Raw genomic sequence first — 13672 nt, forward strand, 5'->3', positions numbered from 1 at the left:
TCCTCTGCTGTAGCCCTTGAATCTCAAACAAGTAAGGAGTGAGTGCTTTGTATTTGGTGATGACATTTTAAAACACTGAAGCAGCAGTTTATTGTCTTAACGAGTTGGAACTAGAAGTCTGGTTTTTTTCTGCTTTCTGTTCAGTTTTACGTCCTTGCAGTTCCACTGGCTTTATTTTGATGGGTTTTTTCCTATTTACAGCAAAATAATGGGCACCATAATTTAGTCCCTCCTTTTTTATCAAACAGGGATTGTTCTTGCCTTTTCCTCTCTTTGGGTATGCAGGTACACATTAGTATATTTTCCAGTAAATTTAGTTTTGTTGATGCAAAATTTCCACAAATTCTTGGAGTACAAAGAGAGCAGCAGTGACCAAAATGGAGTGCATTAGACAATTCTCAGTCTAGAACTTATGTATGTATAGATAAGAACCATCTAACAAGAGGGAAAAAAAAAAAATCAGTTTTTCATGGTTGAGGTTCCTGTGCTGGTTGGAATAGTTACCAAAATATTTGACTTATTCATGTAATAATAAATTAAGCTGTAGTAGGCCTGTGATTTCAGAAGAAGCAATTATGCTTTCCTGCAGCATTTGAAGGGTGATGCTGTCTCCCCACACCGGTAAAATCTCAGCATTAGAACTGAAATCCTGCTAAATGAAAAATGTTACAATTTGATGGAGATGCTTGATTTTGCTGATCAATTATTTCAGTGAATGAGTATTGCAGAGGACTCTCCTTGCCCAGTGAAGCATATTTAAGGCTTAGGATTATCCTATGTTAGAGCTGCTGCTCCTGCAGAGCTTCATAAAAGCCAGTAGTAACTCATTGCTTTCTAGATGGTTCAGGTACAGCTGCAATGTGCAAAAGGGAGGGTAGGAGATATTTGAAATATTGATTTGGGCTAGCTTTTGTTGGGAAATGACATCCCAGCATCTGTCACTGGGACTGCAAATAAGCCGTGACGGGAATGATGCTCGGAGCATGCACACAGACTCAATACACAGCCTCTGCCTCTTCCAGTCACACCCGTGACTTTTGGGGACTGCAAGGGCTGGCCAGTGCCTCCTGCAGGGAGAGAAGAGAGACTGCACGTGCCTTGTGCTGCTTCCAGCTCCTCTATACACAGCACAGCTTAATTCCCTTTTTTTTGTTTGGTAGTATGGAGAACGTACATGAATCAGGGTGAGGATCAATAGACTGCGTAATGCTGCAGTGAGCACATCTGAGTCCTAGTTGGGTCTGCAGGTGAAATGTTCCTTTCTCCTCCTTGCTATCATTCTAGAAACTCAGTGAAACAAAAATATTGAGTTCTCTTATTTTTTTAAATCGAATTTTTTTCAAATTCTTAATGCCTCTGTGGTAATGTGCACGTCTGTCAGAGCAGGTCATGTTAATTCTCTTCAGGAGAACATACTGGGCTCAAAGTCAGAAGGCTTGCAATTCCCATTCTCATTTACACATGTGTGAGGAACTGTGATCTGACAGTGTCTGACCCCTGTTGTGTACACGAGTAAGTGATTATGTGAGGTTCAAAGCAGCAGGGAATTTAATCTGAGATTATTTTGTCCAAGTAGAACTTTTGTAGCTGATTTTTTTTTTTTCTTTTGTCCCCTTTGGCTGAAACTGTTGGAAAAAATTTCACCAGTTCACAAAAAAAAAAGAAAAAAGTAAAAAAGGCACTCAGAAAAGCCTGCAGATAAAATCCATGTATAAATAACTGACATTAAAAAAGTTGAGATAAAGAGCATGAAAGGAAGACATCCTTCTATTCTAGCTGTGTTGTCTTATCTTTTCCCAGAGCAAAACGGCCATTTAATTTCCTTCCCTGCTTCCTATTACTCTGAGCTATGTGTAAATAAATGTGAAAAAGGAGCCATGCTCCTAAATACTTCTCACAGGTTCTGTGAGTTTGGCTTTGCGAAACACATTTCACTCAAGCAAGCCTCCATGTTCCTTTCAGTTTTCATTCATAACTCATCCAGGGTAAAGTTTGCTTTAAAATTTAACTTCTCTTTATTTGGACACAGGTTCTTGATGTTGATTTCACCCTCATGTATATCCATACATATATACACATTCTTATTCATAGGTACATGAAAGAAACTTTAGTTCCCAAGGATTACATACATGATAAGACTGTTTTTGCAACAGTGGGCAGAACTGGAGAGAGAACAGACATAAAATGGGCAACTGATTGAGACTGCAGTTATGCAAAACGGTGCTCAGTGTCAGCATGCTCTCAGCTTGAGGCCCAGCGTTTAAAACACATGCTGGCAGATCATCTTGTGCATCAGTGCTTTTCTGAATTCAGACCTAACTGCAGTATAACTCAACAGCGTGCCTTGGCAGGTCCCCTCAAATCCTGTGCTCAGTTTGGGGGTCCCTACAGCAAGAGGGACGTTGAGGCATTGGAACGTGTCCGAAGAAGGGCAACAAAGGCAGTGAAGGGTTTAGAGAACAAGTTTGATGCGGAGCAGTTGAGGGAGCTGGGATTGTTTAGCCTGGAGAAAAAGAGGCTCAGGGGGGACCATTTGCTCTCTACAGCTGCCTGAAGAGAGGTTGTAGGAAGGGGGAGATCCGTCTTAACTTCCAGGCAACAAATGACAGGACCAGAGGAAATGGCCTCAAGTTGCATCAGGGGAGATTTAGATTAGATATTAGGAAAATCTTCATCACTGAAAGGGTTGTCAAGCAGTGGAACAGATTTCCCAGGGAATGGTGGCATTACCATGCCTAGGAGTGTTCAAAAGGTGTGTGGATGTGGCACTTGGGGACATGGTTTGCTGGGAACACAGTGCTACAAAGTTAATTGTTGAACTCAACAATCTTAGGGGGCTTTTCCAACCTTAATGATTCTATCTTTCTGCTTTGATTCCACACCATCAGATTGTTAAGATATTGAACTTCTCTGATTGAAAAGGTGAAGTCCAAAATGAGTTTGTTGAGGCTAATGATAGATATTTTCGGACCTGCACAGCCCACAGAAGAGGAAGAAAGGCCTGTGCATTCATGACAGATTATAGTATGAGACTCTTTCAGACATGGTGTAGTAAAGAGTTAAATAGCCAGTGTTGAAAGAAAATGTGGTCCAGTGGTCTTGCTGCTGGACTGGAACTCAGTTATGTATTGTTCCTGATTTTGCCATCAATTTCCATTTGCACCGGCATTCCTGCCTATTCTTGCCCGTCATTTTTCTATCTTGTCTGTCTAGCTGGCTGAAGGGGTTCTCTCTTCTCTGTTTGTCTTGGACACTCCACACATTAGATTAAGTGTCAAAAAGTAATTAATGGCATTCAAAGAAACAACTGTTCTCAGTCTGATGCTGATTTGTGTAACAGAATACTTTTCTTGGCTTGCTTACCATTTGGTGGTGATAAAAGGAGTTAACAGATAGGGATTTTTATGAACGGTTGTACTGAGCTTGAGAATCTACAGCGTGAAAAATATCATGAAAAAATTAAGTATGTTTTCTTTTTCCTCTTAAATCTCTCTGACTACAGGTATTGCAGCTGGGTTCTGAAATCCTCCCACAGTACAAACAAGAGGCACCAAAGACTCCACCACATATAATTTTGCATTATTGTGTATTCAAGACTACCTGGGACTGGATCATCTTGATTTTAACCTTCTACACTGCTATTTTGGTCCCTTACAATGTCTCCTTTAAAACCAAACAGAACAACGTGGCATGGCTAGTAGTCGACAGCATTGTAGATGTCATTTTTCTGGTCGACATTGTGCTTAATTTCCATACCACCTTTGTGGGGCCAGCAGGAGAGGTGATCTCTGACCCCAAGCTGATTCGCATGAATTACCTGAAGACCTGGTTTGTGATTGACCTGCTCTCCTGCCTGCCATATGATGTCATCAATGCATTTGAGAATGTTGATGAGGTCAGTATAACCACTCTCACCCGTTAATTATTACCCAATGGTTGGGGGAGGTGAGGGAGAGAAGAAAGAAATGTATGTTTGTAAATTTATTGTATTTCTGTACATGTGTCTCTGGTAGTCACACACAGCATGCACAGAAGTTTGCTTATGAGTCCTAGCCAGAAGGCTCATTCTTTAATTGCTGCTGTAGTTTTTGGTGTTAAAAATCCATGTTTATTTTACTTCTTTCTGCTTTCTCAGGGTTAAGGAGGACAGGTAGAGGCAGACAGCAGCACCTTTGTACAGCACTGAGGAAAACTGCTCTGTCTGACTTATCAGGAATAGTTTGAACTGTGTGTCAGGACAGTTCCTCGGGGCAGGCTGTGCTTGCTTTCACTGTTGAACGCTCAGGGTAGTTCTGCTTATGCCAGTTCTTCACAGGAACAATTGGGAAGTAAAAACCACATTTCTTAGCTGCTTTAGTACACTATAGCAGGTGACAAAGAGCAGTGACTCACTGAATCATCTTAGAGCACCAGAAAACACTGTGTGGATACCTGCTGATCTGTGCAGCATTGTTTTGCAACAGTATTTTTAGAAGAAGGTGAAGCAATTGAAGGTGCTCATTTGGTAATTTCATAATTAAATGAAAGGGTAGGGAGACATCTGGAAATGTAGATTCTTCCTTAGTTCTTCATTTCTCTGGGAATAGATCACAGTCCAGCAAAAGAACTAACATTTAGACACTTAAATCCAGAAAACTAGTATTTTTTAGCTGCTTGGGTTTTTTTTGATCAGTCTGCCAATAAAATATTCCTAAGGTAAATACATTAAAGTTCTATGCCTAAACAGTTCAGAGAGTGAATGAATTTTTAATAAAATCTTAAAGAAGATTCTAGCAGTCTGCTTTCTGGTTACATGCTATAAAAATCATCAGTTATGTGTCTGAGTTTGTGACACATGCTAAAGCTGTAAGATACAGATCACAGAATGGCTAGGCTAGAAAGGGATCTCTGGAGATCTGGAGTCCAACCCAACTGCTAAAGCAGATTCACCCAGAGCAAGTTGCACAGGATCATACCCAGGTGGGTTTGAATACCTCCAGAGAAGGAGAGGGATTTACATAATTACCTCGTCAGGGCTTCGTATTTAAATTTTAGCCTATAAAATTTAAACTTTATATCTTCCTTTAAAATATGCCCATGTTACAAAGGACAGCCTAGCTAGCAGAAGAAAGGTATGCCAAGTGAAATATAGGCAAACCCAAGCCCCATTACTTTTTTAAAAATGAGATACTATTTTTTATAAAATTTAAAGCTGTTTTCTCAATAACTTGAGGACAGGTACGCAAACTATTAAATGCAGTGGAAAAAATGTGATGCTATTTGATATTTAATTCCCTAGAGAAGTTTTCATTTTATGTCAAACTACAGACTGAAATAACACAAATTAGATCTATCAAAAAAGCCTTGTGAGACCTGTCCTTAAGCATTTGTTTGTCATATGAAAGTATTTGTTTGTCTTATTCTTATATGAATAAGATTATTCTGCAGGGCTTTCACGTCTTACTTTGCTGTGACGCTGATAGAGCGATGGAAGGAGTGGCCATATGTCAGTATCTGACATTTAGACAGAAAGAGTAAAAATAATAAATAAAATTTAAAAATAAACAAAGCAAGACACACAAAAAAAACCCCAAACCAAGAAACAACAGACTGTGAAGGAAGCTTTTCTCACCCACGGCAGATAGAAGCGACCTGGTGAAGATTTTGGTAAAGGAACATTTTTTGACTTTGGACTGGTGATGTGACTTAGAGAACATCGCTGAGGAAAATGTCTGTACCAGTGGCTATGACAGCCCTTGAACTCAGCACAGATGATTTTGGACTCATGGTAGCAATTCTGCAGAGAAATTCTTGTGTGAGTTTGCATTTCTGCAGGTTGTCCATCTCAGTGTTGCCTTGTAGCAATGAGAAGCTGATTGGTACTTCAGTTTTCCTCTGGCTCTTCAACAGTCTCCTTAATCAGTATAACAACGTTAGTTTTAGTTATTCTACTACTGTGCCCAAGGAAAAAAAAAAATCAAGATTTTTATTGATGCTGTCTTTTCAAGACTGTTCATCTGCATTTCCCATAGTGGGTTCTGACATTTGGCTGGTCTAAATCATTGTAGAACCATTAGAGCAGAGTTTCCACTGGTGTAAATTGCCATGCTTCTGCTGAGGGCTCATAGGCTGGTTTATGGGACCTCAGGGGTTTTGCCAGCAGCACCAGCAGGATAACACAGAGCATATCAGGAGGGGGTTTGGGACAGTATATGCTAATCACTGTTTCAAAAACTGCCTGTAGAGGGAAAGATAACCTTTTATTAAAGAAGAAAAAAAAATAAAAGCCACATTCAAGGAATTGTGAAAGCAGAAAATCTTTGCCTTTTATCTTTTTTTCTGTTGTGTAGTGCGTTCCCTTGTGGGTCAGCTCCCTTCCTTTCCTGCTGGTTTAAATTTACCTCTCTCTTACCCTGGATTATATACCATATAACTTCACAGCTGGATTAAATCAGGTGCCAGGATGCCCTGCTCAACATGCAAATAACCAAAATGAACTGTTCCCTGTGTGATACTTTAATTTTGCTAGAGGGAATTCCCTTGAAGCCATGGCACTGGAGTTGCTCGCTGGCCATGGCTGCTGCAGGAATTTTTTGTTGTTGTTGTTTGGAAGTCCTAATGAGAGTATTCTTTAAAAAATGGCCAGAGATTAAATGATACCCAGTGTCAACAGTAGTGATAAAATGAATGATACCCAGTGTCAACAGTAGTGATAAAATGAAATGAGGAATATGAATTACTATTTTCCTGGTCTGATGTTTTCCATATATGATTGTAAACAGGAGGAAATAGAAACCTGTCTTTGCTGCAGTCCCTAAAATGAAGGGGAACAGGGCCAGGCACTTATTTTTCTCTCTGCTGTCATTCTCGGTTTGAAAAGAAAAAGGCACTGAAGACTCTGAGAATGTCATAGAGGAGCTAACTTGACAAGTCAATTTGTTCTTAAGAATGCTGTAATTACTGTGATGAAGACTAATTGATTTACAATGGACACAGGACCTACAGCACTGAATAAGTAAAAAATTGTATAATAGGATATTGAGGGCTTTTTTTTTCCTCTGGGAAGTTTTGGGACTGTCCCATGACTTATCTCTAGATGAATAATAAAACAATTTTTATCATCTTTAAAATGATCCACCAATTGTAATAGATGAAACTAAAGTTGATCAATATTTTTGGAAAGCAGATACTCAATTGAAAAAAATGTGGTATCAATTTATTTTATTTTTTTTTTTTTGTTTTGAAGAAACTTTTTGTTTTGCAATTTACTTCATTATTCCATTATAAGATGTAAAAGAAAATATTTTCTTGAAACAAAATTGAGTGTGACTTCTGTGGTTTTCAGACAATTTCAGAATTCTTTGGGTTTGTTGCCGTTTGGAACATTAGTATATTTTCAATTCACATTTTTCAATATAATCAAAATTCCAGTTTCCTCTCTGCATGGTTGAGAATATTTTTGTCCATAAAAATAATTTGAATTCATTAACTATTAATCAATACAACTATTAATAACTACAATTAATTCAAGAGGCACTTAAGTATGAATAGACACATTCTACAGATGGAAGAGGAAAGAAAAAACATTAATGTCTTTGTTCAAGGCTATATAATTATATAAGAGACTGATCTCAAGTGCTGTGCTCAAAGAGACAGTACAGCATTTCATATTTAGACATGAGCAGAATTCAACAAATGAAGAAATGGATAGCTGTAGAGAAATTTCTGTTGTTATCCAAATGAAAGTAAAGTCATGGATGTTTCTCCTGGCTTTTATATATGGGAAACGAATTATGCAGTTAAATACTAATTATTTTCTTGACCTGACAGAATTTCAACAGAAGAAAATATATCACTGATTGATGAATCAACTTAATGCTACGCTTGAACTTTCTGTTGTTAAAAGAACACATCTTGCTGTAATTTAGTCTGAGTAAGAAAAGAAAATACTGGTCTAAAATTTAAACAGCCCTTGAAACATGTGGTTTCTTCTTCTCTTTCAAATTTGAATGATCAAAATAACATTTGTCAGTAATTCTTTACAGTAATTAGAATTATTCCTCACTTAAGGAAATGCCACCTACTTTGGGGGGATAATGTTATCTTTTTGTGTTCAGACATCAATCAGTAAATTTAACAAAAACCAGGCTTGAAGAAAATGCCACAATTTTTGCCAAGAACAGTGCAATTTAAGACTTTGAATTCCAAAGCATATTTTTGCAGTGTCAGCTTGAGCAATTTTATACTGTGGTTTTCGTCCATAATGCCATAAGATATAATTTATATTGGAAAAATTTTGACTTATTACATGTGATGCTGTTGTGAAATCTCATGGTAGGAGTCGAATCCAGTCATGTCACCACCATATAAATCTCTGAAATAGGGAGTTTGTAGTAGTAATTGCTATATGTGTTTGAGCAGAGCGCTGTGATCGATTGTTGGCTGATGCCAAATTGAGAACCATGTATCACTCCCTATTAGTTGAGGTAGAAGAGAAATAAATGCATAGTAAAAGATCATCAGGAAAGATGTATTCCATAGAAATGATCTAGTGCTCACTTAAATGAATGAATAGGAGAGAAGCTAGCATGTAGGCAAAGAAGATGTACAGCTTTGAAAGGCCAAAATTTATGATGATAAAAAAAAGTCCTAGAAAAAAATACAATACAGAATAATAGAAGTAAATGAAGATAATTAGTGCTAAGTGTGGTGTAGCTGGAACGTAAACAGTGAGTTGAGAGAGGAAAAAATGAATGTGTTGCTGGTCAAATTGTTGGCAACTCTCTGAGGCAGTCCTTTTGCAATAGATTAATTTAAACCTTGTTAGTGGAATAATCTCTCATGCTAATACAAATTAGCTATCTAGGAATTACTGAAGTAGCTACACTGGAAAGCATGCAACTTCCCTTTATTTTTACCACTGCATGCAATAAGGGGCAAGGAATAAATTATCATATTTACAGTTTTATGGAATAAACTGGGACCTATAAAGAAAGATTTTGGGTTAGATGAATTTTGCAAACTGGAAAATATAATTTTTAAAGTATTAAACTGTAAACAGCTGAGTAATATGAAATCTCTTTGAAACAGTAGTTCACCACTCGTTTGAATCTGTCAATAAGGCAGTGCTGCATTTTGCATGTCAGTCTATTGCTAAATCTAGTAATGAATGAATAATTTTCTGTGGCTAATTGAAATTTTAAAGTAGTCATAACCTACTTTTTATGTAATGTCTTTAACAAAAAAACCCCAGCTGTGTATCATGGAGTGTGATCCAGGCATAGAGGAAATGTTGGCAAATTGTGGTTCTTGGATGAGATGAAAGTAGACGAGGAGGGGTAAGTGAGACCCTGAGGACTGGGTGACACCTACTGGGGCTTCTGGGGAAGGATCAAGCAATTGGGTTATTGTGCCCAGGTGGGACATGGGCCTTGGACTGGGGGTGTGATAATGAAGGAGGGCTACTTGGTTGGGTGCCCCTGTCAGAGAAGCCCCTGAGAAACAGGACAAAGCCCATGGGAGGTGTGTGCTGGGGGCTGTAACCTGCCAGAGACCCTTGGAGCGTGGCTAGGAGGGTCCTTGGTGTGGCTCCTAGGTGGTATTTGGAGCTTTAGAAGGAGCTTGGTGGCCTTGAACGGTGGAGGAAGGGGAATGCAGTGGAAAGGAAAAGCAGTGGTGGAGGAGGAGGGCTGCTTGTCTGACTTCTGTAAGTGCCTCTGCTCTGCAGCATGGCCCCAGGGGGCTACGCCAGGCAGGAATGATTCCTTAGCAGACAGGTAGGTGGAAGGAGTATTTTGGGAAAATGCAAATGGTGTAAAGCAGATTCCTGGGGTAAAGTGCACAGCCAGGATATAAACCGGGTAGGCAAAAGAAGCAGTTGCTGCTCAGAGTCTCTCAGGGAATCAAGAGAAGGTGTCTCTTCTCTGTCTGCTTTGTTCCACATCTTCTCACCACCCCCCACCCCCCCCATTTTTTATTTTTTTTTCCAATCTAATATGAGTTTTTCTATCTTCCTTCCTTAAAAACCCAACCTCCGTACTACCCATCACATGCCATTTTTATGTTACCCTGTGAAGGGGCAGGCTGTCTTTCCCCCCCAGATCCTCAGTTTTCCAAATTGTGTTTATGTATAAAGGCACTGCAGAGCTCTCATGCCTTGGAAGACATTCAAGGTTAAATTCTCTCCTATGCTGTAAGCCTGCTTCAGGTGTTGAGTTTAGTTTAATTCTGCTACCTTCCCTGGTCTTACCCAGGCTCATACACCTTGGTGGCTCAGAGATGTGCTGATGGATATAGCCCCTACCGGAAGAGGATTCCAGAGCAGGATGTGTTGCTGTGTCCCTGTGCGGTGTTGACCTGCTCTGTAGGTGCTACTGAGGTTGTTAAGATGCCAATTGACTCCTCTTCTTCTGCACTCCAAATGTTCAGATGAGTCTTTCTTCTAAGTCACAGATAAGTAAGGGTATTATTGGATTCAGGGCTACTTCTTTGTAGCTTTGAAAGCTCTGACATGATCTATCATTCTGTTAAAGAGAGAATGGTAGTCTGCATAAGCTATTCAAACTGTATCAGGCTAAAAGAATTAAAACACTGAATTATGTTTTCAGTAGTAATGTATGGTGATAGTCTTTGTCCAAGAAGGAGAGCTAATTGAATACATCAGATTCTGAATTACTTCAAAAAGCTGCTGTTAGAGCGAGACTTACACTGTGTATGTTCCAGAGATGGGCATCAGTTACTCTCCTCTTCTCCCCCCATTCAGCACACTTGTATTGATCTGAGGCAGAAAGTCAGATGAGGTGACAAAGGGTATTTGTTTGAGTAGCAAAGTGGTTGCTCTGTTAGTCTATTTCATATTAGGAATGGAATTAGAATTGGAACGATGGAGAGGTATTAGATGCCAGTAACACTAAATCTTATTTGTGTGTTTTGCCCCTTTGAGATAAGTAAAAAGCTTCTGGAACTGGCTGTTGCTTTGAATCAGAAGCATTGGGAAACAGATTGTTGTCTGTTTGGGTTCATTTTTTATTTGCTGCCACAGAAAGTAGGATTTCTTTAGGTTACTTGTGTTATCTTTATTCTTGTTCTTCCTCTCAATGTAAAAGGAAAATAGAGTTTGTCTCCTGGTTTAGTTGTTTTTTTTTCCTGAGTGTGCATGTATGCATGTAAGGCAAGCATGGACATAGTTTTACAAATGAAAAATTAGCCTTCCCATCTCTTCCCCACCCTGTGCTCTTATACATGAATTATTGCTGTTTCTCCCCCAGTTCTAACCAAGCTCACAGATGTCTGACTAAAATGAGTTTCAGGAGTCTAGAGATCTGTTTTCTTCAGTGCTGAAAACCACAGCAGTATCCAGAGGGCTTAGATATTGATTTTGACCTGTGCACGTAACGCTATCTCATCTCTTGGTTGCTAAATGTGGCAATCTGTAGGAAAGGTCATGTTCTCAGACCTAATTAAGAAAATCAGAGGAGACAAATGACGGAAATGTGTAGTCCTAATGATGACCTGACAGGGCTGCCAGGTTACTGCAGATAGGCAGAGCCGGGCTGTGGCATGGCTGACTTCAAATAAAGTGTCAAGAAAGAAGGCAGGGCTTTCTGTGGCTCTTGCCTCACAGTAGTGATAAATTTGGTTCATTGCCTCCCCTTTTGGAATAAATAATTTATTTTTTTTGTCTGTTTCATTCTCTTTCTTTTAATGGTTAGCTTTTAGTCTCCTGCATCTCCCTTTAATTGAGATGAAGTCTGAACTTTAGCAGTTCCACATGAGAGCAAAGTGCTGGAAAAACTTAGGAAATATTTGTGCCAATACTGAATATTTCTCTTTTTAAAAATAGTAAGTAGGAAGTAAACTATCCTTCCTTTGAGCCTAGAAAAAAATCTTAACGCTTGGGTTAAGTGCATTTTCTTTCTGTACATGTAGAAAGTGGATAATGGCCTAAAAAGTGAATGCTGTTGTGTATATTGGATCTATTACTAAAGTACTTGTGCTACCAAAGCTATAGGAGGTGGGGTTAATGTAGCATTTTAGTTATTTTCTGCAGTTGTTCATGCTACTTCTTGTTTGGAATGGAAAATTAATTATTTCTCATGTTTCCTTTGGGGGGGCAGGTGGGGTGGCCTCAGCTACTTTTTATGGCTGTTCTTTAAACAATTAGTATTTTGATTTTTTCCTAGGTGGACTTTTATTATTCAATAAATTGAATTGAACTGAATTTTGCATGGCAAATGAACAGCAGCAACTGTTTTTGTCTGTACAGCATCTATCACTGTAGTGTCCACTGTTACTGTTCCTGGGGACCACAATGACACAAGTAACAATAATTGCTTTGCTTACAGCTCTTGTGTTTTCACAGTGCCTCTGTCTCTTTTTCTGGGTGTGGAAGTAATAGCACAAATCCTAAGCTGTCTGATTGAGAGGTAGAGCCAAAACATGGATATCCTGCCTCCTGTATTTGGAAAAAAAGGCTGCTTACATGGCTGGGGTACCAGTGTAAGACAAGGGATGGACTCACAGTAGATTAGATCTTGCAGAAAGCAAGGAAACACAGAAGGAAGCCTGTGTAAATGTGCAGAGTATATGGTGAGGAGGTCTGATTAATGACAAATTATACATGGAAATTTACTTTTGGCAGTATTTAATGGACAAACTTATGAATCATTTTCTTTGAATATAAAATACGGGCACTGCTTTCCCCTGTGACTGAGGCTGGTCTGTTTTTCTGTTTTTTGGGGTGCAGTTCTACTCTGCAATGAATGTGTAAAAGGTGAGGGAGGGGAAGTGGTTGCGTTTATGGTTATTTTAAGGGCTTTTGTCATTCAGCTCTGCTCAGTCAGTGGCTGTGGAATTATTTCTGCAGTGTCCCAGTGCCTTGAGCTTGCCCTTTGGTTTGGAAGAGACTGGCTACACTTTCTTCCTTCTTTATGCAGCAGCCATCACTGGCAATGAAAGTAAACCTGCCAACCTATGAAATATTTATCAACATCTATATACAGGAATCAGCAGTAGAATTTTTTTAGTCTCATTCAGTTGCTTCAAAACATTTGTAATATAAGTGTGTGTGAAAATCAGTATTTTCTGACATACTTGACCAAGCACTGCATATTGAAGTGAGCATTGCATCCAAGTTGTCTCTGTAGAAAACTATAGTAAAAATGTACTGTGTGCCTATTCTGGCCATATAACAGGTTTTTTTTATTATTTTTTTTGGTGGGGTTTTTGGGTTTGTGGTTTGTTTTGGTTTTGTTTTTCTGTTTTGTTTTTTTTTCATTTTTTGCATAGCCACAAGGATGTTTTCTGTTGGATAGAGTACTAGTAGTTGCAACTGTGTCGGGGTAAATCAGACACAGGTAGAATTGCATGGAGTATTACTTAGCCTTGTCCTTTCCCTGGCTGCCACATAGATATTCCTTATGGTGACCCTTTAGGGCACAGAACCTGGGCATGCCTGCTTGGGACCTGCAGTGCCATTTCTAGCTCTTTACGAACTGAGGATTTTCTATTTCCTTTGGGCAGAAGAATCTCTGGGTGTTGCTTCTTCTGCCTATCAAAACTGGCAGGAGCAGCAGACCAAGAGGGTGGGACACACATCAAGAAAAATAAATTGAGTTCAGGCTCCTTTGCGTGACATCATTGAGCCATCTGTACGATAAAAACATAAAAATAATCTGCACTGATAAGAGCATTA

The 13672-nt window shown here is 39.1% G+C and overlaps 1 protein-coding gene across 3 annotated transcripts in view; it reads left to right on the forward strand.

Annotated features, from left to right (window-relative positions):
* Positions 1–13672, forward strand: part of KCNH1 (potassium voltage-gated channel subfamily H member 1) — a 173886-nt gene that overhangs the window by 33299 nt on the left and 126915 nt on the right. For all 3 annotated transcript variants that reach the window (XM_005523359.2, XM_088052716.1, XM_088052715.1), the window contains one exon: positions 3503–3895. In XM_005523359.2, the coding sequence (XP_005523416.1) occupies positions 3503–3895 (393 nt within the window). The remainder of the gene's footprint in view (positions 1–3502; positions 3896–13672) is intronic.

The sequence above is a fragment of the Pseudopodoces humilis genome, chromosome 3 (genome assembly GCF_049639895.1).
Source record: "Pseudopodoces humilis isolate 2021_Gansu_Grassland_sample_001 chromosome 3, ASM4963989v1, whole genome shotgun sequence".
Taxonomy (NCBI): domain Eukaryota; kingdom Metazoa; phylum Chordata; class Aves; order Passeriformes; family Paridae; genus Pseudopodoces; species Pseudopodoces humilis.